General features: G+C 37.9%; 1 protein-coding gene and 1 long non-coding RNA gene across 7 annotated transcripts; one reads left to right on the top strand and one right to left on the bottom strand.

Annotated features, from left to right (window-relative positions):
• rc3h2 (ring finger and CCCH-type domains 2) lies at positions 1–25,244 on the top strand (the record flags this gene model as incomplete). 6 transcript variants are annotated; one of them, XM_079861430.1, is made up of 19 exons in its annotated part: positions 1–273; positions 5,975–6,278; positions 7,503–7,620; positions 9,509–9,742; positions 11,799–11,974; positions 12,373–12,573; positions 13,497–13,629; positions 13,710–13,828; positions 15,143–15,255; positions 15,571–15,798; positions 16,358–16,518; positions 16,597–16,979; positions 18,312–18,476; positions 18,851–19,003; positions 20,416–20,629; positions 20,713–20,797; positions 21,741–21,918; positions 22,006–22,142; positions 23,404–25,244. In XM_079861430.1, the coding sequence occupies exons 2-19, from the start codon at positions 6,048–6,050 to the stop codon at positions 23,522–23,524; spliced, it is 3,150 nt and encodes a 1,049-aa protein (XP_079717556.1). In that variant the 5' UTR covers positions 1–273; positions 5,975–6,047. The 6 variants fall into 6 exon arrangements, with proteins under 6 accessions (XP_079717556.1, XP_079717559.1, XP_079717561.1 ...); XM_079861433.1 differs by having other exon boundaries at positions 18,312–18,446; XM_079861431.1 differs by lacking the exon at positions 1–273 and adding an exon at positions 2,218–2,365.
• LOC307152640 lies at positions 23,577–27,980 on the bottom strand. The gene is made up of 2 exons (XR_013820025.1): positions 25,972–27,980; positions 23,577–25,347 (listed from the first exon to the last, which is right to left on the bottom strand). It is a non-coding gene; the product is annotated as an uncharacterized lncRNA (long non-coding RNA).
• Positions 27,981–27,983: the final 3 nt, after the last annotated feature.

The raw sequence follows: 27,983 nt of genomic DNA on the forward strand, positions 1-27,983 counted from the left end.
ATAGTAGTTTTGGTATATTCGCTGACGGTCATGGGAGTGTACCTGCTCATGCCGAACATGTCGCGCTGTCAGGGAATGCGCTCCCAAATCTCTGGAAATTAAATATGATATTTTATGTGATGTCTGGACGGAACAAAAGGACGCCCAAAAAAAAAAATCGGGAAAACTAGTTCGGCTCAGCTTTGAATAATTTAATGCGATGAAGAATTTGGGCTTGATGGCGAAGTGCACATAAACTATGGACGATTATGATGATACTCTGTATCGCCTACGGTAAGTCGCGCGACTTTTTATTGGGAAGTATTTAATTGAGGATCGCTGCTGGTGTGGCGCGCGCTGCTTTCGAGATGCGCGCGAAATGCTTATGCAACATCATCCCTATAATAAAATTATTTTCAAACTTTTTTTCTATGAAAGCAAATAGGCAGTGATTCGACAGCATGCCAATGTTGCCTTGTTTTAAGTTTGTTGCACAGCTAGTTATTTGCTCAAGAAGTTTCGCGAATGCCTTTTGCGTTTGGAGTGATGCGCACTGCATATCATATTAGATATAATTTCATTGGTTTATTTCAACGTCTAATAGAATGCTTGGTCAAGAATATTAATTACAGATCATTGATTTTCATGATGGTTTTGTGACCCAGATGATCAAGATAGAGTGTATCTGCTCTAGCCTAGTATAAGTTCTATAGGTGCACAGATGTCAGTAAAGTTGTACAACACCATCAAGCACAATTCGCGCTCAAAAATACTTCCGCGTCTTGCAGAACAATTGATTCTTCCACGTTTCATTCATGCGATCCACCCAAAGTATTAGATAATGTTCATTTTCCATTGAAACTAATAACGATGCTCGCATTTCTTCACGTTTATAAAATACAGTATACAGAAACACATTTCAGACAATAGACAGTAGGCTAAACGTAGTTTCAGTTTCATTATTCACTGTAAGAGCCGCAAATGCACTCTTATGCCCGATAAGTTTTCTACATGATACAATTCGTAGAAAGTAATATTAAACAATAATAATATAGCCTATTGACTTGAATAAAACTAGTTGATGTAATTCCATATAGTTTTATATAGTAGGCATAGACAGCATGGCAAACAGTCAATATGAATAAAAATTAAATATGCTAGGCTATATTTTAGCTGGAGGCATGAGACCACAGGTAATGAGTAATAGCAAGTGAGTTAGACAACAATAACAGTTATGGAGAACTCTCACTGAGAAGTTGATTAATCTAATTTGCAACTTAATTGTAATGAGTGCAAATTTCCTTTTGCTGTTCAGTCGGATGTGTGGTTGTCCGAGGAGGGAAACTGTACGTGCAGAAGTATGAAGTATCGGGGTGACAAGGATAGGATGTTCCCACTTTGAGGTCCCAAGATATACTGGTGCGCACATTTGCACCCATTACTCCTCAGCATTCCTGGGGTTCAGGTTCTGAGCCTGTCGATATATTAGAGCAAGTGCTTTCCACTAAGCACAAGGGCCATCCATCAAGGGACAAGGCACCAGGTGCAAATTGGCTTGATGGAAGTGATCATTTTATGGTTTATCCTGGGCTGAGTTGTGGTCTATCTATTACGGTGATGTTGGTTGAGAATGAGATGTGGGTTAAATCAGAGGGTTGGAATAACTCTAAATATTTATAACTTTGCATATGATACACATATTTAGCTGACAATTTAGGAGTTCAGCAGTGTGCAGTTTTACTTCCCCCTAACTTTTAGCCCACGAATGTAGGTATGAATAGGCTAATATATAATATATTGTGTTTTACAGTACAATTACTTTCAAACGGTTTCCTGTTTGAGGTCAGATTTTCTATTTTCTTCAGCCCCCGCGCGTCACATGGTCACAAGACAGTGAAGTTATTTCCTGTTTATGGCTTTTTCAACATGTTCCACACACGACGTGCTAGGTTCAAACAAACCCATTTTAGCCTGTATTATTTTAAAATGTAGTAGGCTATTTTAACGTCACTGCTGCGTCATTTAGGCCTCATTACATATAAGAATCGAGTCGCCAAATTATTGATATGTAATTATTTTGTAGGTAACGTGTAACATGCGCACAATGCAAATTGTGTCGATGATGTTCCCTCGCGTGATTGGGGTGTCTGTGTGGGCGCGCGTAGCTAAAGAACAGAATTCCCTCGTGCAGATGCTCCCCGTGACCATGAATCACTGAATCACGCCCCGAAACCCTCCACCGCAACTATATTCAGAACCCACGGACACGTTTTGTCACACGCGTGAAACCCAGAGACGTTAAATTCAGCAGCAGCGTGGAAACATGACTCGCGCGAGCAGATTCAAGCTACGCTGTGGATGTTTCGCGCGCGCGGTCACTTACATGGTGCGTAATTGAATACATTTTTTAATGTAGCCTATTTATGTACAACTTACTATCTTAAAGTGTTACCTTATTCATCGTATTTATTTCCTAATGTTGCATATGAATTGTTCACAATATTGTTTAAATGTAATGCAGTATACATTGCATTTTCTATTAGGATATTGCTTTGTGTTTAATGATTCACTTCACATAACTAAGTTTCTAATAATATTTGCGACGATTTCATTTTACCTTACAGTTATACAGTTTATAAAAAAATGGCATGCCTTTAGATTATCTATGGCTGTTGTTGTTTTTTTGTACTTTTAAGAGTGTGGTGAATAAAATGTACTGAAAGAGAGGAGTGCCCACATGGCCACATGCACGAGTCTCTCTCTGACAAATGATTGATTCTCAACAGCAGTGGGGGCCCTTACATAATTTTACATGACATGGTAGTCCTGACTCCTGACAGGGTGTGGAGTGTCACCGACGCTTTTCTTGGAGGAACAGACATCAACCGAGGGGTTCGTCCATGCAGCAGGTGCTAGAACAGCAGTTACGTGACAGCTGAAGCTCTGTCCCAGCCAACAAAAATATACTCTAAGAACGTTTAGCTAACATTCCCTTGAACCCTCTGGTAGTCTTCACGTGTCAGTCAAAAATTAGCCTAGCTTTTTTATTATTTCAACTAAATGATTTTAGTTCGATAATGTTTTTTATTTAATATTTTGTGTTGTTTTTAGGGGATTTTATGGTACTAAACTATATTTATGCAGTAGTTATAATCTATTTATTTACTTTTTTGAGCATGGACATGAAAATTAAATTTCCAACTTCCAACTGTCATAAATCTTGAGTGCTTTGGAGCACAGACCAAGTTAGGTTTCTTTTTAAAGACGACACTTGGCAGATTATTGCTGAACTTGAAAAAAGTTATAAAGTTTTACATTATTGTTATGAAAAATGCACAAAAATACAATTTTCAATTTTTATATGAAATGTATAGCCTATTTCCAAAACATGTTTTAGGCTACTCTGATTTTGTTTGGGCGCAGTACCAAAAGTTTCCAATAGATGAAATTCGTCTCCCGTTTGTTTCCAATGCGGTCATTTTTGACCGCGAACAGTACAGGACCATTTAACCTTTTTGAATCATGTCCATGATTTTTTTTGTGTGTGTTCACACAGCAAGTGCCAAACACTTTGCCAAGTTTCCAGCAGTTCTATATTAATAAAAAACATCATAAAGAAGTTCGGAGCACATTCTAAGAACGTTTCCTCTCTACATCACGTGAACATATATCATATATTAATAGTAATAAGAATGTTCCATAAACATTATTTTAAGAACGTTATGCCCAAACATTTACACAGCCTTTAAAAAACGTTAAAGGAAAGTATGGGAAAGTTCCCTGTAAGCTGGGGTTAGAGCCGCACGATTAATCTGTAAAATATCGCGATCTCGATCCAAACACCCACATGATCTTCTTCCTAAATGATCACGATTCGCCTGCATTTATTAAACCTTAAAATTCAGATCTGTGTTCGCTGATCCAGAGAGAGCAGTTATCCACAGAAGTACTGATAAAAGTTTATACTTTGGATATAAACACTGATGTCAAAATAGAGCAAATCACCTTCTGAGAGTAATTTGACGCTTCAAATAACAATTGTATCGTTACATTGTTACACCAGTAGGTGGCGACAAGTGACTGTTAAAAAAATTATTTGTCATTGAATCATTTATTCAAAAGATTTGTTCAAAAACTCTGATTCATCCAGTGATGTAACAAGTTGTTTTTTTATGAGTCATTGAATCATTAATTTAATCCTATTTAAAAAAAAATAATTCATTCAAATTAATGCATGCAACATTTTTAAATAGACTGCAGCAATTAACATTTTGTCAGAACCTCTAGTAAAATGCTTGTTATTTTGTTTAGTTGTCTATTCAGGATGGTGAGAGAATTGTGTTTGAAAAAAAAAAAAAAAAAAAAAAAAGGGATTCTGAATTTTCCCAGAATTGTGCCGCTCTAGCTGGAGTGTAGTGTCCAAGTAGGGGAATGAATGATTTATTTTACCCTTGTAATTTTACACCTTCCGACAAGAGCCATCCATGAGCAGCTGGTGAAGATAAAGTCCATTTTCAACTGTCCTTTTTATATGTTCCTCTCCCTGACATTTTGACCGGCGTTTGTGAAATGTGTTTAATATGGAGTTTTAATCAACATACTGTTGATGGCTGTTTGTAAATCACTCTTATCTGCTCCACCTTCTGTCCTTCAGAAAGTCCCTGAAAAGCAGCAAACAGGCTGAGAGGAGTTCAGAAACACATAGAGGGATCCAGAAAAAGAGTGAGAGAGGGCTTGAGTGAATGGAGATGTGAAGAACATGAAAGAGTCTGAGAGCAAGACAGTTTATTCCTGCAGTACAGCTGACAGGTGATGGTAATAAGAAATGACATCAGGGAAGGGGGAAGTGAGAGCGAAAGATAATTTTTAAAGAGAAAATTAGTGCCATAATGCTATGGTGTTGCTAAGTGGTTGCTAATGGTGTTCTGGGTGGTTGCTATGTGGTTGCTAAGATGTTTTGAGTGGATGCTTACTGGAAAAAAATCACGGGTTACACGCAAAAGCAGACCGCACGACCTATGTAGTCCGATTCACGAACAAATGACTCTCAAATGAATTGGTTCTTTTAATAAACTTGGTGCTTCAAATAACGATTGTATCATCACATAATTACACCAGTAGGTGGCGACAAGTGGCTGTTAAAAAACGTATTTGTCATTGAATCATTCAGTCAAGAGATTTGTTCAAAAAGTCTGATTCATCCAGTATTGAAACAAATGAGGTATTTTACGAGTGAGTCATTGAATCATTCATTCAAACCGATTCTTTTAAATAATTAATTCAAATTTGTTAAACATTTTAAACAGTCTGCAGTAATTAACATTTTGTCTGAACCTCTTGTAAATTACATGTTATTTTGTTTAGATGTCTGTTCAGACTTTTGGGAGAATCGTGATCTCTGTTTGAATCTTGTGATTCTCAATTTATCCAGAATCATGCATTTCTACTGTACATTATATAATGAAATGATTAAATATGAAATATAAATGTATAAAACTTCATCCTAACACAATTTTAAGGCCACACAGAATTTGTGATTTTATGTTTGTGCAGTTTCAGTTATTTTCCGTAAATTCAGAAAAAAAGTAGTACGAATTGTACGTAACGTTAAAAAGTTCTTTACACCAATTTCATGCACAGATTTGTGTGAATGCACGATTAGTGGATGAAGCTACAGTACGTTAACACCATGTCGTAAGTACCATAGTTACAAGATTCCAACTGGAAAAAAGCGCAATTACAACTTGTAAACTGGGAATTTTCAGAGAGCTCCTACATCACGTGACTGCTGTACCAGCTGACTACTGCAGATTCATTTAGATAGTGTTCAGATTCAGATTAGATTTGATAGTGTTACCATAAAAACGGCTGATTCCCAATCCGAGGATGTGAACAGCTCAGAGTGCAACATCACGTGTGTTGTCATCTCGAAATTACGGTAATTACGACATGTCGTGAAAGCATCATGAGACCCGATGTGTTCTTCTCTCCGCAGGTGTGTTTAAGGCGCTGGGGCGTGGCAGCATGCGATCTCCCCGAGCGTGATAGTTCCCCCTGGAGGTCACAGGATGCCGGTGCAGGCAGCTCAATGGACTGAGTTTCTATCCTGCCCCATCTGCTACAATGAGTTTGACGCCTGCAGCCACAAGCCCATCAGCCTGGGCTGCTCGCACACCGTCTGCAAGACCTGCCTGCACAAACTGCACCGCAAGGCCTGTCCTTTTGACCAGACAGCCATTAGCACTGACATTGATGTGCTGCCTGTCAACTGTGCCCTCCTGCAGCTGGTGGGGGCGCCGGTGAGTGAGGCATGCTGGGAGATTGATAGGATTGCTGTTGAGTTTTTGTGTAGATCAGGTCAATCCAGTGTTGTTGCCTTTCAGGGCTGTGAATCTTAAAATTACATTTTTTTTATCATTTTATTTTCAGTGTCTTTAATGGGCATGAAGTAAAAAAAAAAATATATATATATATATATATATACAGTGCTATGCATAAGTTTAGACACCCATGCTAAAGTTGACTAAAAAGAGGAATTAAAAATCATCTTTTGGAAACTGAACTTAATGCATCATCACATAGCCTTCACCATACCTAGAGATTGGCATGGTTTTATTTCAGTTAGCCTAATAGCTGGTTTGATTTGCATTGAGAGATGATCTTATGGAAAGTACTCCATGCCAATCTCCAGGTGTGGTGAAGGCTATGTGATGATGTGGGGCTATTTTAATTCCAAAGGCCAAGGGAACTTTATCAGGATGCATAGTATCCTGGATCCATGAAGTAACTGGCCTTTAAAAATAAAAATCTGCCTGCCTCTATGGGAATTTAACATAGGGGTGTCCAAACTTACCACCCTGTATTTTAAGAAAGAACATTTATTTATTTATGTACATTATTCATTCACAAAGAAAATTGGTGTCCTTAAAGGTTGGATTTTTCCTAATTTTTTAAATTAAGGCATTAAGTTCAATTTCCAAAAGATGATTTTTTATTCCTCTTTTTAGTCAACTTTAGCATGGGTGTCTAAACTTATGCATAGCACTGTATATATATATAAACATACATACACTACCAGTCAAAAGTTTTGGATCGGTAAGATTTTTAATGTTTTTAAAAGAAGTCTCTTTTGCTCACCAAGGCTGCATTTATTTGATCAAAAATACAATAACAATACAGTAAAAAATATTACAATTTAAAAAACTGTTTTCTATCATAATATATTGTAAAATGTAATTTATTCCTGTGATCAAAGCTGAATTTTCAGCATCATTATTCCAGTCTTCAATGTCACATGATCCTTCAGAAATCAATCATATATATATATATATATATATATATATTAAATCCCAATTAATTTCTTATATTTTTTTAATTTTCATTATTACAATGCAATATTTTAATTTAGCTTCAGGTAATTTTCACCAGTGGTCAGAAAAATTCTGCTTTTTACAGTGACATGGACACACAGTAGAAATCTGCTGGCAGGACTTCATATCTGCCAATGTTTTTTTTCCCTGCAGGTTCCAGAGGGAGAGATCGTAAGTGTGGGCAGTGCTGAAGACACGAGACATTATGAAGTGTGCAGGATCTGTGTGGAGGAGCTGGCGCTGTATCTCAAACCAATCAGTGGAGGAAAAGGTGAGAGTGTGGAGAGAATGAAACAGGTACGATGTCAAGAGCAACGCCTGTGAGGGCTGCATTATTGTTTAGGTTTGCGGCTGAATGAGCTCAGATTAGAACAGCGCAGCGTTTCCTGTTGTTCAGCGGGTACGTGTGCTTGATCTGTCTGTGGTTGGTGATATTTGCGTCAGTGGGAAAAACAAAACAAAAAAACAGTGAAACCCAAAAGGCCACTTCTTAAACAAAAGAAAAACATGCTGCTATTTTATTTGTTTACCGTATACACATGTGTTTAGCAATTCTTAAGCAGTAAACAGTAAAAACACACCCAGTGCATTTTTACATATCAGTCACTTATGTTTCACTGAATAATTTCACGCTGTGTTGACTGTTGAACACTAGAACGGCTCTTTGTGGGCCAATAAAACACTTGGTCTCCGTGAGCAGTAAAGCTTCAGGAAACTGGTGGAAAAGTCTGTTTCAGGACTCAATTGACTGTTTTATTTGAGTAACAATAAAAGTTACTCCTCACTGCAGACTAGTGGGGCGCCAAAGGCTAAAGCTCTTAAACTCCTCATTGACGAGCCTTGAGCTCATATCTGCCAAGCCTCCACTATATTACTGTGTGCTGTAGTCATAAGACTCGCGGGACTTTCACCCTCGGGATGTTTAGCAGCTCCTGGAAGTAAGAATAGTGGTAGATATTGTTGTAGATAGTGCATTAGTCGTAGATTAACTAAAAAACTATAAACTGAAAGGCGGTGCTGGGTAACTGATTACATGTAAACTGGATTACGTAATCAGATTACAAAAACTAAGTACTTGTAATTAGATTAAATTACATTATACTGGGAATCAGAATACAGTAACTTTTCTATTGATTACATGTTATTCTTACAATGACAGTAAATTATTCATAATTAATTGATTCTACTTCTTCGTTATATTTAAAAATTTCCTTTCAATAAAAGTCTACAGCTTATATACGCTCAGAAGGTCTTCCAGGTTTGTGAGAATAATTGCACACATATTTTGTCTTTCAAACACATTAAAATGTACAAATTCACATCATTTCATATTTACATGCAATGCAGAGATTCCCCAACTTTTTTTGTCAGCTGAACCACTTTTCCCTGATATATTTACTTGAAGCTTTAGATTTTGATTGTTTGATTGTTACATCACCCTGACGTAATGTAATATTTAATGCACTTCATGTTGTTGACAACAAAGAATGGATTTTTTTTTCTCTTTGTATTTTTATATCAATATGGTACCAGATTACCCTATTCAAATCAATGTGATAAACGAGTTATGTCAAAAGTAATCTAAAAAGTAATCAAAAAGTAGTCAGAATACACCTAAAATAAGTAATCTGATTACTAACTACAAATTTTGTCATGTAATTTGGAATCATTAACCCAATCTACCCAGCAATTGAATTGCCATTTAATTGCATCAAGGATATTTTGACTTCAGACCAACATGCATATGCATATGTATATGATTATGTATAAAAAAAAGCATGCAGGTATTTTATATGCAATAAATGCAATGAAATTCACTGAAAAATAGTAAATGTTTACAATATACACAAATGTTTAGCAATGCTTAAATAAAAACAGTAAAATGATTTCAAACAAAAGAAATAGAGCAAAGAGCATACAAAGAGTAGTACATTATACATATATATATATATACACACAAATACATACTTAAAATACTTAAAATTCATTTAATACATTTTTAAGTTTAATGTAACTTATTTAAAGTTAAATATGCATGTTACAGCTGCACAGAATACTTGATATTTATAGACTGTGGATTGACTTCTTGATAAGATCATAAATATATAGCTTTGAATCATGCATATAAAAGTAAGTGTGTATTTTTCTGTCCCACACAGGTGTAGTGACCCTCAGTCAGAGCGCGCTCAGTAGACCCATGCAGAGGAAGCTGGTGACCCTGGTGAACTGTCAGCTGGTCGAGGAGGAGGGGCGTATGCGTGCGGTGCGGGCGTGCAGGTCTCTGGGAGAGCGCACTGTCACTGAACTGATCCTGCAGCACCAGAACCCACAGCAGCTCTCCGCCAACCTATGGGCCGCCGTGCGGGCACGCGGCTGCCAGTTCCTCGGACCTGGTGAGTTCTGTGTTACCGTGTGTGTAACATCTCTAGCCCTGCTTCGTTTTATTATTCCTCATTAAAGGGGTCATGACATGAGAAATCAAATTTGCCTTGATCTTTTGAGGTCTTGTACCATTAAACATCCTGCAAGTTTCATAGCTTAAAACATCCTTATTGTAAACAAAGCATTTATTTAATCAAGCTCCAAAAATGATGTTTTATTAACAAAGTTTGAGCATGTTCAGATAATCTACTCAGTCAGCGCAATGAGGCCTATATATAAAACACTGACTCACCTCTGTCCCACAACAGTTGAGTCAAAAGCAAATAGAGCCATTATAATAACTGACGCTGTGTACACTGGATAAATATACAGATGCATGTTCAGTTTCTGATGGACTTCACACACTTGAGTCTGCCGACAACAGGACAAATATATGGATAATATATATGGATAAGTTTTTCAAAACACTTACTCGCGTTCGATAGTGAGTGTGCGCTGATACTATTTCCTATGCAATGACGTTAGCCAATCATAACAGTAGCCGTTTACTGAAAAAACCTTAAAAAAAACATCCTTTAAAAACATATCATTTCAGACAAAGGGTTGAAAATAATCATTTTTCCATATGAGTGTGAAAAAAAAAAAGTATTAACATATTACGTAAGTGAACCTCAAGGAACATAAAAAAAAAAATAATCAAGTCATGACCCCTTTAAAGATATATCATTAAAGATACAGACCTGGTTATTTTTTGCATATTTCGGGTTATCTACAACTTAGTGCAGATTTATATCCAATATTTCAATTTATGACATGACCAGAAAAAAGTAAATCTGATTCCTCTAAGAGGATACTGTGAAGTTGAATTAGACAACTTCACATTATCTTTATGGCCGTCTGAGTCGACTTTGTTTTTCAAAGGCCAATGCTGATAGTTATGTCTAGAGAGTAAAGTATAATGCAGATAACGCATAGTAAAATCTAATGACAGTGAATGAGATTTACACATCTCAGAAAAACAGATATGGTTTATTATTCATTGACAAGTCTATCGGTAGGTTAGTAAGCCAAGGGGAAAATGTCTATTTGTCCCATTTTCCCAAGTTGTTATGTTGTATTAATAGTTTTTATGTAGTTTATATAATTTTTTAAAATATATTTAAAAAAATATATAATATGTAATATATACACTACCAATGAGAAGTTTGGGATCAGAAAGATTTTTTTTGTTTTTGAGAAATTAATAATTTAATTCAATAAGGATGCATTAAATTGATCAAAAGTGACAGTAAAGACATGTATAATGTTACAAAAGATTTATATTTCAAATGAATGTTGGTCTTTTGAACTTTCTATCATCATAAAAATAAAAATATTAAGCAGCACAACTGTTTCCAACATTAATAATAATAATACATCTTTCTTGATTATCAAATCAGCATATTAGAATGATTTCTGAAGGATCATGTGACACTGAAGACAGGAGTAATAATGCGGAAAATTCAGCTTTGATCACAGGAATAAATTACATTTTACCATATGTTAAAATAAAAAACGATTATTTTAATCAAATCAAATAAATGTAGCCTTGATGAGCATAAAATAATTTTTCAAACATTAAAATATCTTACCGACCTCAAACTTTTGATTGGTGCTGTATATATATATAAATATACTGTATATATATATTTATTTATTTTTTTTTTTTTTTTTTTACATTTTAATTTTAATTAGGCGATTCTAATAATCTCAAAATGCCCATATATGGTTTGATTAATCAGCCTGCTGATAATGCAGTCTGTCACTAGATGCAAAAAAAGTTGTAAATAATCCAAAATATTCCTTTAATGTATGTGAAGGGAATGTCCACATATGCATTTGTGCTTGGCTGTCAATGATGATTACTCATAGGGCAGATTCTGAATGTGAAAGCATGTGATCTCCATTTGAGTTTTCTAGTCTGAGAACATCCAAGGCATAAATCCATTCCTTCGACATGACCAAGCACGCACTAATCACAGCACTAACTATGTGTCTTTGTCCATATATGTATATGATCTATATCAGCCATGCAGGAGGACGCTTTGAAGCTGGTGCTGCTGGCTCTGGAGGACGGCTCGGCTCTCTCCAGGAAGGTTCTGGTGCTGTTTGTGGTGCAGAAACTGGAAGCGCGGTTCCCTCAGGCGTCCAAGACCAGCATTGGTCATGTGGTTCAGCTGTTGTACCGTGCCTCCTGCTTTAAGGTCAGAGCTAAAATCAGCTTCACGCAGTGATTGCGCTAAAACCGCTGATCACTTAACAGCCATTACTCTCAGTATGAAGCCCCTGACGGCATGAATAGAGCGGAAAAGAGTTATCTAATGTGTTAAGCCTGACGTAACTTGATATTATGTGGATATAAAGTGCTTGGCAATGGGAATATCTAATACAGTCTTGATATGCATCTAAACAGCTTGATGTTTGTAAATGAGCTGGAGTATTTCACTGAGGCTTGATTTACTGTGGCACCTTATGAAATAAATCATCTTAATGAGATCATTTACATCGAACATCAATCAGTGTTGCTTATTTGGAGAATTCGAGTGTGTTAATTATAGGGGCTTGTACACAAACAGCCATTCCTCTTTATTTTTTCTTTCAGGTGACCAAACGTGATGAAGACTCCTCACTCATGCAGCTCAAAGAGGAGTTTCGCACTTACGAAGCCCTGCGCCGCGAGCACGACGCTCAGATCGTTCACATCGCCATGGAAGCGGGACTGCGTATCTCACCCGAGCAGTGGTCGTCTCTGCTGTACGGGGATCTCATGCACAAATCTCACATGCAGTCCATCATAGACAAGGTACTGCACAAATCATCAAAATAATAATATAACAATCAAATATATAACAATCAAATATGTAATATAGTATAATATTATAATATATTATAATATTTACTGGAGTAATACCCATTATTCCAGTCTTCAGTGTCACATTATCCTTCAGAAATCATTCTAATATGATGATTTGATGCTCAAGAAACATTTCTGATTATTATCATCAATGTTAAAAACAGTTGTGCTGCTTCATATTTTTGTGGAAATAATTCAGGATGCATTTTTTCGAAATATAAATCTTTTGTAACAATATAAATGTATTTAATGTCACTTTTGATCAATTTAATGTGTCCTTGCTGAGTAAAAGTATTAATTTCTTTCTTTTTTCTACAATCTTTCACAAAAAGTATTTTCAATCATAATAACATTTCACAATATTACCTTATTTTGATCAGATAAATGCAGCCTTGTTGAGAGACTTCAGAAACATTAAAGAATCTTAAATATTCAACATTTTTGACTTTTGAATCGTATTAAATAATAATAATATTTTATTATTATTATTATTATTATTTAATACAATTCAAAAGTCAAAAATTAATATATAATATAGTACAGCAAACTGGAATTTATAGAATATATATTTATGTATTTTTATTTATATAATACTATACTTATATTTATATAGTACTATAATACTTTTATTTACTACTATTTATATATAATTAGTTGATATAAATGTTAATAAATAATTCTCATTTTGGTTTAGCTATATATATATATATATATATATATATATATATATATATATATATATATATATAACAATTTAATAATTAAAATGTAATAAAGCAAATATTTCTATATTTTAGTTGAATATGTTTGCCACTTTTGTCTCTTTGGTGCAAATCTGAATTCATTTGTCCTTTTCCACCCCAACGCCACAGCTTCAATCCCCAGAATCCTTTGCAAAGAGTGTGCAGGAGCTCACCATAATCCTGCAGAGAACCGGAGACCCAGCCAACCTCAACAGCCTCAGAGCTCCTCTCGAGCTGCTGGCCGGCATCGACCACAACCCTGGTGAGGACTCGCACTCACACTTCCACAGGGGTGCAAACACAATCAGATTACAGAGCAATAACCTGTGTGTGTTTGTGTAGATGCGGCCGCTCCATCCTGGGCAGAGCTGGAGAGCGTGTTATTGGCCGTGAAGGTTGTTGTCCACGGGCTGGTGGAATTCATCCAAAACTTCAGCAAGAAGAGCAATGAAAGCCCTCAGGTACGGCCTGATCTCTCATTACACTGGTTCAGGATGGATTCTGCTCAATACATTTATTCTACATCACTTTAAAGGCACAGTATGTAAGTTTCGCCGATAGAGGTCACTTATTTCAAACAATAACTAAGGCATAGGTTGATGACACCATGAATGAGCATGAAATCATGGGAGTTGTCGTCTTCACCTCCACAGCCAATGGGAATACATCCGACGGGACTCAGGCAGAAATCATGTTCATGGATGAGCTAATGTATTCAAGTTTTATTAATGTTACTGTGGTATGAAGCAGGGCGGGGCCGAGAGCCGTGGGAGCGGAACGATGGCGGTGGAGCGAATGCTAATGAGAGACAGATACCTGCGCGACACACCAGTCTCTTATTTTACGATTAAAGTTTAACTTTTGCTGGTTCCCGCCTCATTCTTCCCTGAACTTGAACTTTGTTACAATTGCGTTTGATCACTTAAAATCAAATTTTTTTATTTCATTTTAATGAAATAGCCTACGGAAGTAAAACTGGAAATCGAGGGTAACGTGGATATGACGTCATTGACAGGTGACGCAATGATACTGGATTTAAACACTGCTGGAAACATTTGGGAAAAAGTACAGAAGTCAACAAATCATATAACATTGTTCTAGTGGTTTTGGGATATTTTAATCCAAAAAATCTTTCATATTGTGTCTTTAAGTACAGCTTCCCGAAATGCAAAAAGCTTTGAAATTATGTCAATTTAATCAGGAAATTCAAACATTAAATGTGGTTTCAATATGGTTTAATGTAGTGGATGATAGATATACCTGTCATACCTCTATAGAGGTTTTGTTAAAAGATAACGTAAAGCTTACCATAATGTAAACATTTAGGTCTGTCAAAAATAATGTGTTAATTTCTGCAATTAATATTTTCTGTTTAACACGGTAAAAAATGAATTCATTACCACAGCATCAGTTTTTCCCTTCCTTGCATCCTTTGACTGGTTTTACAGTAAAAACATGAATAACTTCATGTATTGAATGTATTTAGAAATGTATGTTCGTGTATAAATGTATTTCTGGGTCTCCAAATGATGGAGCAGGTCACAAATTATCACAGCCATAATTTAATATCTACAGTACGTCAACAATTGACCCATTTATATCTATTATTATTTCACCAAAGGCATTTTGAAAGAAGTTTCTGACACAATTTTGATACTTGAATAAATCATATCCATTAAGTTTCCTGAGCTATGAAAGAGCAATCTATTACCAGTTTATTTTATTTTATTTTTTTCTGAAGTTTTCTGAAACAGTATACTGTTCTCTTTGTCCAGGCTCAACCCAACAGCAAGTACAAGACAAGTATGTGCAGGGACTTACGGCAGCAGGGCGGCTGTCCGAGAGGGGCCAGTTGCACTTTTGCCCACACGCAGGAAGAGCTTGAGAAGTGAGAACACACACACACGCACAAACGCATGCACAAACACACACACGCATGCACGCACAAACACACACACACACACACACACACACACACACACACACACGCACACACACGTTGGGTTTTCATGATTTTTATACTGTAAAAACTGTATATTATATTCCCTAACCTCACCCAAAGACCTGTTCCTCATTCTTATTCAAGCTCACCCACACAATCCCATCAACACAACAGCACACTTTGCAGAATTCTGGCATGACTCTGCCTGGATCTGCCTTCCCTCCTTCCCTTCCTCACGTTCTCTCTTAATCTTTCTTTTAGGCACAGAATGAGGAATAGGAAAGCCAGTGGGGTGGTGAGGCCCTTTCTGTCAGTTCCAGCAGTTATGCCAAAAGCCAGCACCAAAGGAGTAGTCCCAGGGTCAGAGGTGAAGAGCCATGAGAAAGAGGACGCGTCTCCCACTCAGCTCATCCCAAGAGGAGGAGACCAGCAGGAGGACAAAATGCTGCTCAATGGTGCTAACGGACTGCCTGCTATCAGCCTAGAACAGTAAGTTCTGTTTGCCAAGGCAAGCCTCACTTACCGCAACAGATTTGAACAAACTTTGGTGCTTAACGCCGGCAGCGCATTTGTGCTACAGCCTTGAATGATGACTCAAATCATTGTTGAGGAGAGGTGTGCTATTACTTTACAACGCGGTCGTCAAACTTTTTGGCGAAAATCTGCTATTCTGCTATACATTCAGGTCTTCCTGGAGTTTTGCGCCAAAATAAAAAGCGCTATGGTTTAACGTTTGAAAGCAATTAAGACCGTCATAAATGTTAGTATTGTTGTAATTTTGTAGTCTGTAAAATTATTATTATTATAAATACTTAAAATCACATTACTATAATATTATTAATCGAGTAATATATTTATTTATTGCTTTGTTTAAATGTATAATTGAATATAATAATAATAATGATATGATATGATGTTTAGTTTCCTTTTTTAAAAAGGAAAAATGCTAACGATGAAAAATGAAAAAAAAAAAGAAGTATTGAATTGAGAACCAAAATGTATTTCTTTGTCCATCTTTGATTCTTACGGAAGCTGTTTCTTTTCCCAGAAATCCCATCAATCACAGCCAGTCTTCTGCAAAAGCTTTGGTAAGAGAGGTAGAGGAAGGTCTCCTCAAACACGGTCCTGTCCTCACGAGAGCTCACCCTGAGATTTACCACTCTCAGGACCAGAGAACATATGACCTGTCACCCTACCACCAATCTGCCAGTAAGCGACAAACCCTGTATCTCTCTTGTGGCACAATATCCTCCATTACACTCCCTCACTTCTGTTTTTCCTCCACAGTTCCTCCTCACAGGTCGTGCAGTGCTCGCTTCCGTCGTTCCAGCAACGTGCCTGAGTCCATGTTACCCCCTTCAATGGGCCCTCTGTACTCAGATCAGCACCCCTCTATTCCTCCTCCGGACAGATTAGGCCCCGGCCCTTATGGGCCCCCCTCCAACTACACCTCTATGTCCCCCGCTCACGCACACGGCATGTACACCCCCGTCTACGACAGCAGGCGCGCGTGGAGGCCGGCGCTGTATCCCAGGGAGGGAGGGAGAAGTAACTCTCTCCCTCCTGAGGTTTTCCATTCCACCGTCTACCAGGCCCCGCTCCGGGAGCGCTACAACTCGCTGGACAGCCCCTACAGCAGCACAGCGGAGCAGAGAGCGGCAATGCACAGGGCACGTTTCATTATCTCATGTCTTATAGGCAGTGTTGGGGGTAGTAACGCATTACAAGTAACGTGAGTTACATAATCAGATTACTTTTTTCAGGTAACGAGCAATTTACAGCAAATATCGGACTTTTTCAAATAAGTAACGCAAGTTACTTTGTTTTCTCATTTATTGACTGGCACTGAAACTCTAGATGGCGCAGGCTGATTGGTCCTTATCTCAATCTGCTTGCAATCACATCAGTCTCTATAGGGCACAGCTGATTGGTTCCTGCTGTATCAGTAGCCAATGAGCTGCTCAACCTTTAAATACTTGTTCAGCATTTGCTGTAGCAGTTTGCAGTGTGCTTTCAGAAACCCTCCACCTTCCCCAGCTCCACCTGTATAGATCTGCTACTGGTAATTCATGTACGCTATTGTACAGCAGCAGTGTGTCGTGTGTGTATTGGCAGTAGCAAGTCCCACCAAGACCAAACATATCAACATTGTTATATCCTTTACCATGCCAAACACTCATATAGTTATCATGACAGAAATTATGGTTATTGTTGTTCCAGACTAAATGTGAGCATGCATTTACTCATCTCACTTGCACATACAATAGATTTAAACAGTTAAATGCAAACTCAGAATATGTAACGAACACCTGCAGTAATTCGATATGTTAAACAACACAAGTATACTTTATGTAATTCATCTCATTATCTCAGTGTCTTTGATGCTGACCTTTGATGATCAAATTCAACCATCGAATAAGCAAAAATGACTTTTTTTTGTTTGTTTTATCGCTGAAGTAAGAGTGTTGAACTTTCTACTACTGCATCATTTCACTTTTGGTGTGAAAGAGCCTTTACATTTGGAAAAAACATTTAACGTTTTGGAAAAAAAAATTGTTATTAAAAAACAAACAAGCAAGCTCAGCCCAGATGAGAAAGAGTAACGCAAAAGTAACGTAACACATTACTTTCCATAAAAAGTTACTAATTAATGCAATTAGTAACCTCTATAGGGAGTAACTTAATATTGTAATGCATTACTTTTATAAGTAACTTTCCCCAACACTGTTTATTGGCTCTTTTATGTAAAAATAATTTTTCTTCCATGTTAATTTGAGTTGTAACCAATGGCACCTGTCAGCAGCTGAGTGTGACAAGACATTTTGTCGGTCACTCGGTTTCTGTTGTGATAGGTTTAAAAAAACAACAACAACGACATTATTTGCATACCGCTGGTTGCTCAAAAATTACATCCTTCACTTTTAAATGTAAAGTAGGTGATTATGCTGTTTCATCATGAGAATAGAGAAGTTTAAAACTTCTTTTCTGTCTTTTGTATATAGGACGCATATGCCCGTGTTCCTCTTGGCTATGAGGAACTCTATCGCCACAAACAGGAACAGTGGGTGCATCACCACGGCAACATGAACAGGCCCTCCCAATCCTCTCCGGTCTTCACTGTGGATGTGTGTCCAGAGGTACGGCCCAGTGATTTGGTGTTTTTAGAGGTGTGTATCCTGGGAAAACTACAACACATGTCTGCACCGTGCTAAAGTGGTGTTAAATCAGATTTGCTGTTTCTTCAAATAATAACTTTGGCAATAAAGCTGCAGTCGCCCTTCTGAGGTGTGTTAAGCTATTTTAAGTGGGTCTGTTGCTCAGCAACTGATAAATCCAAAGCAAGAAGCAGTTCTGTCCTGAAAATTGTGTGTGCGCACAAGCGCTTTGAAACGCATGAACTCTCAGAGAAAGATTTGGCACCACAGAGGCTGAGTCACTTTGCATTGTTTCTTTCCACCCCCATTTTTTAATTTTGGCAGCCTGTTGCACACGGGTGGGTGTGAGATAGAATGTTGTCATCTCTCTCTTTCTCCTCCTTTAGCATCCTGAGGGTGTAGGTGGTGGGCGTATGACTTGTAAGTGTCATGGTGGAGAAGAGAGTCTTGCCCACTATTCGCCCTGGTCGTGCAGCAGCATCAGCCCGTTTGAGTCAGTGCCCCACCATTTGTCAACCCACTCCTGTTCCAAACAGCTAGTAAGTGGTCGCTCTAGAACACATTTACTTTCACATTTGCTTACTCAATAACACATTTCTGTTGTTTCCTTGAAAGTGCATCAAACTGAATATAAAACAGGTACGAGAGGAGTCATTTCAGATCACATTTACAAATATATATAATTATGTACTTTTAAATTTGCTTATTCTTTAACAAATCCCTTTTGATTCCCTCAAAGTGAATTAAAAATAAATGTGTAGAGTAGAGTACTACTGGAGTCACTTCAGATCGCATTCACACTGATTCATTCTTAAATTAGCTTACTCAGTAACACTTTCCTATTGTTTCCATCAAACTTTATCAACATAAATGTGTGGCATAAGTGGAGTCACTTTAGATTCACACTGATATACTTTTAAATTTGCTTACCATATAAGTTACTAATAATTCTCTCAAACTGAATTAAAAAGGAATGTGTAGAGAGCACAACTGGAGTCACTTCAGATCACATTCACACTGATTCATTCTTAAATTAGCTTACTCGGTAACACTTCTCTATTGTTTCCATCAAACTGAATCAACATAAATGTGTTGCATAAGTGGAGTCACTTTAGATTCGCACTGATTTACTTATAAATTTGCTTGCCAAATAACACATTACTATTAATTCTCCCAAACTAAATAAAAAAATTAACATGTACTGTAGCAGGTACAAGAGGAGTCACTTTAGATAATATTCACATTGCTTTATTTCTAATTTTACATACTCTACAACACTTGCCTATTGATTAACACAATCTGAACTAAAAACGAATTAGCAGATACAAATGAAGTCACTTCAAATAACATTCACACTGATTTACTCTTAAAATGTTCTTACCCAGTAACACATTCCTGTTAATTCCCTCAAACTGAATCAATATTACTTCAAACTGAATTAAAATACTAAAAATGTGCAACATGTGTAAGTGGAGTCACTTCAGATCACATTTGCACTGATTTACACTTAAATATGCTTACCATATAACACATTTACATTTTCTCAAACTTAATTAAAAATGAATATGAAACAGGCACAAGTGAAGTCACTTAACATCACATTCACACTGAATTAAAAATGAATGTGTAGCAGATATAATTGGAGTCTCTGCACATCACACTGAATCACTCTTTGATTACTCTGCAACACATTTCTGTTGATTCACTTAAACTGATTTAGAAATAAATGTTCTGCAGGTAAATTTAAACATTTGGCAAACACTTTTATACAAAGTGCTACATAACCTTTTGCAAAATTAAATAACATATTTCACATTTTTGTTGTGATAAATGTAAATAAATGGTCAGTTTCAGAAATGACCTCGGCTATATCATGACACTACACAAAGCAGTGCTTCATAAATGTGATTGTGATATGGCTCCTAATGGATATCTAATTATCTGTCCTCAGGACGAGGAGAGTGGTGGCAAGCGGTGGCTGCACATGTTCGAACCCTACAGGCGACTGAAAGAAGAAGATCCCATCATTCCTTTTGGAGAGGGGCCCATCATCTCTAAATGGGGAGCCATCTCCCGAGCTTCCCGCACCGGCTTTCACACCACTGACCCGGTCCAGGCCACCGCATCGCAGGGGTGCGCCGGCACCACATCAATCAACTTCAGAGGTTAGACGTTTTTTGGTTTGCTACGCTATTGACTCTGAATTCCTTTGGCTTTGAGAGTGATTTGTGTTTTCTTTTCTTTACAGATTATGGCTGCCATATTGGTCACAGTGACCTCAGATGGGGCCCTCGTGGTTCTGATTCCTCTAGTCACTCCAGCTTTCTAGAGAGGTACCAAACTAAAAATCTCATAGATTTGCATTGAAGGAGGCACTTGATCCATATATAGAGACTTGGGAGTGGGTTCTTTTGACTTGGTCCAGTGAACAACCACATAGCAATGTCACGCATGTATAAATTATTATTAGTGTCATTTGTACATTCATTTTACTGTATTGTCGGGAACATTGTACAAGTAGTCTTCAAAGTGTTTCCCAGTCTTCACCCCCACCCCACCCCGCCGTAGTCGTCTCACTGTACCATTCTAAAAATAGAGCAGCAGCCGGAACACAGCTCCACTCGTTTGGTGTTTGCAAAGCTCTTACACACAGCAGTGAGGACTTACATTTAATAGTGTCTCCTTAACACACACAAGTCCTTATTCAGGGCCATATTGTAGCATTTTATTTTTTTCCCATGAAATCAACTTAGTTAGTCAATGTCTTTTGCACCACTACTTTAGCCGTGCATTTCCCTGAAAATAACTGCACACTAGAATGTTAGTCAACCAATCAGATTCAAGCATTCAACAGCCCCGTAGTATAAGACATTATAAATGTCACTTTTAATTGATTTAATGCATCCTTGCTGAATAAATATGTATTTCCTTACAAAAACCTGAATCTTACTGATATAAACTTTTGAACAGTAGTGTATATATAATTATTGATAAAAATAAAAAACACTTTCATTTTATAGATTATAGATGAATCTACCTTTCATTTCCTAAGAAAAAAATCCTGTTTTTCCTCTGATATGTCCTCTAATAATTTAACATTGTTTTTTGGTGTCAATGATGATTACTCATAGGGCAGATTCTGAGTGGGAGAACACCTCTCACCTGATCTCAAAATTGAGTTTCTAGTCTGAGAACACCAAACAACAGAGCCGACTGATTTGTGTACTGAAGTGTAGGTATGTTTCAGAGCTCAGTGTGTGTGTTTGTCTTTCTCAGCGATCAGCTGGCCGTGTCCGGGCTGCATGTAAGGCGTAATTCCTTCAGCAGTGGGTCAAAGCAGGGCATAGATCTGCTGGAGAAGGATGGGACGGAGAGTGAACCTGACAGAGACATAGAGCTGGAGCTTTCCGCGCTGGACATGGAGGACACTGAGACACAGGACTGCAACTCTGAGGTAACATTTAGACTCAGACTTGAAAGCCTATATTGCATTTGGCGGTTTTTGTGTTGTTTAGTGTTTAACTGCTTGTATAATCTAAAGGACGCAATTGAAACGCAAAGCCGCTCTCAGAACACCCACCTCTCTGCAGTCTTCGGTGATCCAGCATCCAGTTCTCAGTTGGAAAACAACCTGCCTGACAGAATGGACAACCACCTTATGAAGAAGATGGCATTCAGGTAAGCAGAGCTTTGTTGACACTGCACACAAATCTAATTTGGTTTTCAAGTCCCTATTTTTAGGGCTGACTGTTTGCTTGTCATTTTTCAAGTAATGAAATCGGATCAGTTTGATTGTAGTCAATATCCAGTGTATCTACATTGGTTGCTGTTGTAATGATGTAAGCATCTGCACAATGTCAGGATTCTTTCATTTTATTGTCATTTTATCTTCACTTTTTCCCAGTTATGTTATAGTTTTTATTGTTATTTTAGACTTTGTTTTAGTTTGATGTGACTGGCTGAGGAACATTGCAAACATATTTAAATCAAATCTCACACCACAAATGAACATGTTTTGGAACAAGTTTCGGATTAATGATCTGTTCACACCAAGTCTGAATTTTTGACACAAAAAACATTAAATGTATTATTATTACTGCATAGACCTAACAGTATGCAAATTAATTAACTCTTTCCCCACCAGCGTTTTTGAAAAAAGTTGCCAGCCAGCACCAGCATTTTTGATAATTTTGATAAAAGTTTTATGGCCCCCAGAATATTTAGTTGTATGAATATCTGAATATGCTATATCAAAAGAAAGAACAGACCCTCTGCTTTTAAACAAACAAAAAAACTGTTTTATTCTTGCTTCATGCATTCTTTTTTTATCAACACTTGAATGTGGATAAGTTTCAAGCAACATTTTGAGCAAAAAGCTGAGAAAATCATGTTTTTGTCAAAGACTACATCCTGACCGGATTCAGAATGATGATCAAAACATAGATTGAGTTCATCAACACCCCTAATGCTTGCACAGTCTTTTAGCTCGTCCTGGATTGACATTTAATTCGGCAACATTAGGCAGTTTTGATTTAAATGCTGTTTAATGTTGATGATCCGTTTATTTTACATATGCATATGATTACATATGCAATCGCTTGTTTCTGTTTCTTCAGCTGTTTTTTGATCAGGAGATTCTGTACTCTTTCAGAAGATGCCTAATAGTATAATCGTATAACAGTGAAACCACAGAAACCCGGACAATTCCGTCAATGGCGGGGAAACGTTGTTTAATAAATGACAGCAAATTGCGTCAATGGCAGGAAAAGAGTTAACATGACTGAGGCTAAAAAGGAAAATGTATAATTGTGTGAAAGCAAAAACCTTTGAGATCAACAACATATAATTGTGGGAAGCATTTTCTCTTCCCTTTTACTAGTTGATAATTTATTTATATTAATAAGAGTTATAATTTATTATTTCTCTTATGACATTACAGAAAGACCCTCTCTCCTGGAGGCCTCAATATGGGGAAGATGCAGATGAGGACGTGCTCGCCCAGGCCTGGAGACCCCCCGCGACCCAGTCCAGGACCTGAGATGCTGCTAAACGGGAACTGAGGCCGGCTGGACACACCAGCCCTCCTCATGTTCTAATTCCATGGGGTCATGCCAAGAATCCACCATCCTCCTTAGGTAGAAGGTAGAGTTGCCCTTATAGGAGTCAATCGAGGCAGCAAGACGCAGCCGAAAGCCTTCTGTATTCATGTGTTCTCTTCATAAGAGCTAGCTATGCCCTGTAATTGTAATCACTCATCATCCGTTCAGAGTTTGTTTTTCTTAATCACTGCTTGTGGATGAATGTTCACTTTGAGTCACAACTCCACCTCAGGTAACTCTTGATGTCAGCCAATCAGAACCCTCTCCAAGCCAGGAAACCAATTACCCATGTCCCGTAACTCTGTACAGAAGTGACGGTTCTCACTAGCTTTTAGCTCACTGTGGAAACCATAATCTGCTGTATAAAAACTATATAGTGGACTCTTCCAGTATATCAAGAATAACCAAGGTGCTTGGAATCTATAGTACTTGCATTATTAATATTATTGCAGTGTTAGCCACTGAAATGTTATGTGCATGAATTATTTGTTGGGCATCATTATTTGAAACCACCGTTCATTGATCATTGTTTAAATGTATGTATAGATTGTGGTATAGGTCTGATATCTCTAAGAGACATTTCATAGGCAATCAGTCAATATTTTGTACTACTACTAAAAAGAACAGTTCACCCAAAAACCAAAATTCTTTCATTCTGTCATAATTTACTCACCTTTATATCGTTCCAAACCTGTAGGATTCAAATAATGTATTTTTCATATAATAAAAGGAAATGGAAACAGGCTCTCCAAATTTAGGTGTTTTTCTACTTTCAAATTCAGTGCATCAAGATGTGTCTCACCAGCTTTGACAATGTTGATTGGTCACGAAAACTCTGGCGGAAAAAAACACTTTGCAGTGTTGTAGACTAAACCAGCTCATTTGGGTCTGAGTCCAGGCCAAGACCTGAGTAGATTGAGTCCATGTCAAGAGCAAGACTAGAAGAGGCTAGAGTTTTAGTCAAGACAGAGACCAGAAGAGACTCAAGTCTTAATCAAGACCCGGACCACAAAAGGGTCAAGCCCGAGTCAAGAGAGAGACCAGAAGAGGGATGAGTTCGAGTTAAGACAAAGACCAGAAGAGGGTCAAACCCTAGTCAAGACAGAGACCAGAAGAGGGGTGAGTCCAAGACGAGACAGAGACCACAAAAGGGTCAAGTTCGAGACCAGAACAGGGTCGAGTGTGAGTCAAGAACGAGTCCAGAAGAGGGATGAGTCCGAGTTAAGACAAAGACCACAAAAGGGTCAAGAATTGAGACCGGAACAGGGTCGAGTCTGAGTCAAGACAAGAGACCAGAAGAGGGTCAAGCCCGAGACAAGATCGAGACCAGAACAGGGTCGAGTCTGAGTCAAGAACGAGACCAGAAGAGGGATGAGTCCAAATAAAGACAGAGACCACAAAAGGGTCAAGCCCAAAACAAGACCAAGACCCGAAGAGAGTTGAGTCTGAGTCAAGAGAGAGACCACAAAAGCAAGACTGAGTCAAGACTGAGATCACAAAAGGGATGAGTCTGAGCCAAGACTGAGAACAGAAGAGACCACAGAGACCACAGTCAGTGCACAAACATATAGCACCGCTGCGCTTCAGGCGACCTGAGTTCGAGTCCCGGCTCGTGGACCTTTCCTGCTCCTGTCCCCCTCTCTCGCTTGCCCACTTCGCTTCCTGTCTACTTACTGTCCTATCATTATAAAGGTGAAAATTGCAAAAACAAATCTTAAAAAAAAGAGAGAAAAAAAGACAGAGACCACAAAAGGTCTGAGTCAAGACCGAGACCAGAAGAGGGTCTAGTCTGAGTTAGAGGATGGATACCCGACCCGAGCCCGACGGGACCCGTCGGTACCCGACGGGCCGGGCCGGGTTCGGACAGATATTTAGAAATTATGTTCGGGTTCGGGTCGGGCTCGGTCACATCAGCGCGATAAGGCATTGAACATTTTAAATTTAAAACAGCTTATTATGTAGGTAACGTTAGCCAATGTGCCTGATGCTTTCACTTGATGGAAACGTTCGTTTTTGTGATTAAAATGCATGTAAAATTTTACCATAACATCTGTCTTCCTGTGTGCGCAAATTTCAAATTTGTTTATGTAGCCGTGACTATGGCCGTGACAACCAAACACGTGCATGCGCGCCTATGTTAAGTGCGCTTGTTTCTCCGTGCACGCTGATGCACTCATCCTGTTGACATTTCCGAATGCCTTCCTACAGTTGCTTAATAAAAGCGGGCTTTCCACACAAACAAACGTACATGTGTCATTAGTATGAGAAAAAAATGGGATTTTAACTGTCGGTCTCGAGTCGGGCTCGGACATAAATATCTTTATGCCTGTCGGGCTCGGGTCGGGTTCGGTTACTGCTCTGTCGGACGCGGGCCGGGCTCGGACAGAAAAATTCGGCCCGATCCGCACTCTAGTCTGAGTCAAGAACAGGACAGGCTCATGTTAGAGTCCAGACACCAGAAGTGGGTTGAGTCCAAGCCAATACTTCAATGCTGAATTTTGATCATTTTTGGGTGAACTGTTCCTTTAATAGCTACAAGCAACAAACAGCACAATAGAATTTTAGAGTTCAGTCTCGTTTGAAGATGTGAGATTGTGTTTAGCGTGTATGAAATGCTGATTACAGTGACAGTTCCCATTTGTTGTTTACAGTGGTCCAAAGGTCACCTCATTTTCATCGCTTCTGTTTCTGTTTCGTCAGACAATTAGACTTAGTTTAAATCCCCCCCCCCCCAAAGTTCCTGTTTTCCTTTATTTCATTTCAAAACATTGCTAACTTCCATGAAGTTGTTGTTGGAATATTTTGTATCCTTTTTTAATTGTTTGGTCAGCATTTTGAAAGTACTATCAACCCAACCCAATGCTGGTGTTTTGTGCACGATAGTGCTCCTGAAAGGAGATGAAAACTGTGTTACATCACTTAGAAAAATCTCTCCTATAAACAGCATTTATTTGATTCAGTGTCTAATTTATGACGGGATTGTTTTGTTGAATGTTTTTCTCCCTTCACTGACTTCTCCTTTGTTAAATGTATTGCCTGGACCAGTTAAGTGTACACGTATATGTTTGTATTTGTGTATGAATGTGCACATGTCTTTGTTAAGCCTGAACAAAATATGAATATGAATGCATTATCACTTAAGACTGTTAATCACGGTTTTACTTATGTGATATATTAGTGTTTTTCCACTGAAATGAGGAATGAGTGAAATCTTCCTGGTCATTAAATCTCATTTTGCCTCCTGCAATCGAAGTGTTTTTCGACAGGGGATGTTACAGCTGCACCTTCCAGCAAAGATATTGTTGCAAAATGCTGATATACACAGAAATTTGTTCATTTTCTGTCCTAGTGTATGCAAGCGCAACATCTTCATCATCATTCATGTAGAGAAATTTGCCTTTATTTTTTATGTTTGGCCTCATCTGATATGAGAGTTGAAAAAAATGGTGCTGGGTTGGTAACGATACGAGTTTCCGTTTTAATTTCCTCGCTAGTTGTCAAAAACATGACTCTTTCCTTTTTTATCACCCGTTTGCGACGCGGCAAAGCCTTATTAGTACACGTTTGACTCGTTTATCTGCCCAGCTCAGCCCTGTATCGTGCATGCTGCCTTTGGCAAAGAGGTTCTTTGGCAAAGGAAGTATGATTGTGTAGTTGTGTCACACAACATCCCAGCGCTGTGAGTGTCCTGCACTGTATCTTACATTACGCTCACTTCCTCTAGCGCTTACTGTCTGCTCTTATGGATTAATATCAGGATTATGATTGTTGTTTTATATCCATAGTTCTGTAGTTTTTTTTTTTCCCTTGGAAATGTCATTTTTGTTTGCATTTAAATTTTAAAAATTTGCTTAGCTGTAATAATGGGGCAGGACGTGTTTGGTTGTGATGATGCTTGATTTTGTCCTGTGCGCAACTGCAAAAACGAACTGATGTGTTGGATATTTTTACGTCTGTATTAGACATTTTCTTTGCAAATCTATTGTTCGATTCAATTGTAAATGAATAGAAGATGGGCATCCGTCATTTTATACAACCAGAGCCATCATTAGATGGACATACTGCACATTTTTATGATGTATAATCAGATATATGAGGCTATTTATGGTCACAGAGAGAAAGATTCTAAAAGTCAGGAATATCTTTTGATGAAATAATAGTAGAGATTATTTATATTGCATTTGTTTCTTTTTAAATACCACCGGGCAAGGATTTCCCTTTTGCTTGTGGCAATGCAAGAAAGAATATATAGAAATGTAGCCAACGCACAGTGGATTCTTACTGTTTGGGTTGTTTGTTTGTTATTGCTCTTGTATCTTGGCTAAGCTTTGCTCTGATATATAGGGCAAGCTGCTGAGATGAATCTAAAGGCCATGACATGTAGTTGCATGCCAAGATAATAAACAGTTACATCATCACT

Source organism: Squalius cephalus (genome assembly GCF_949319135.1).
Source record: "Squalius cephalus genome assembly, chromosome: 24".
Taxonomy (NCBI): domain Eukaryota; kingdom Metazoa; phylum Chordata; class Actinopteri; order Cypriniformes; family Leuciscidae; genus Squalius; species Squalius cephalus.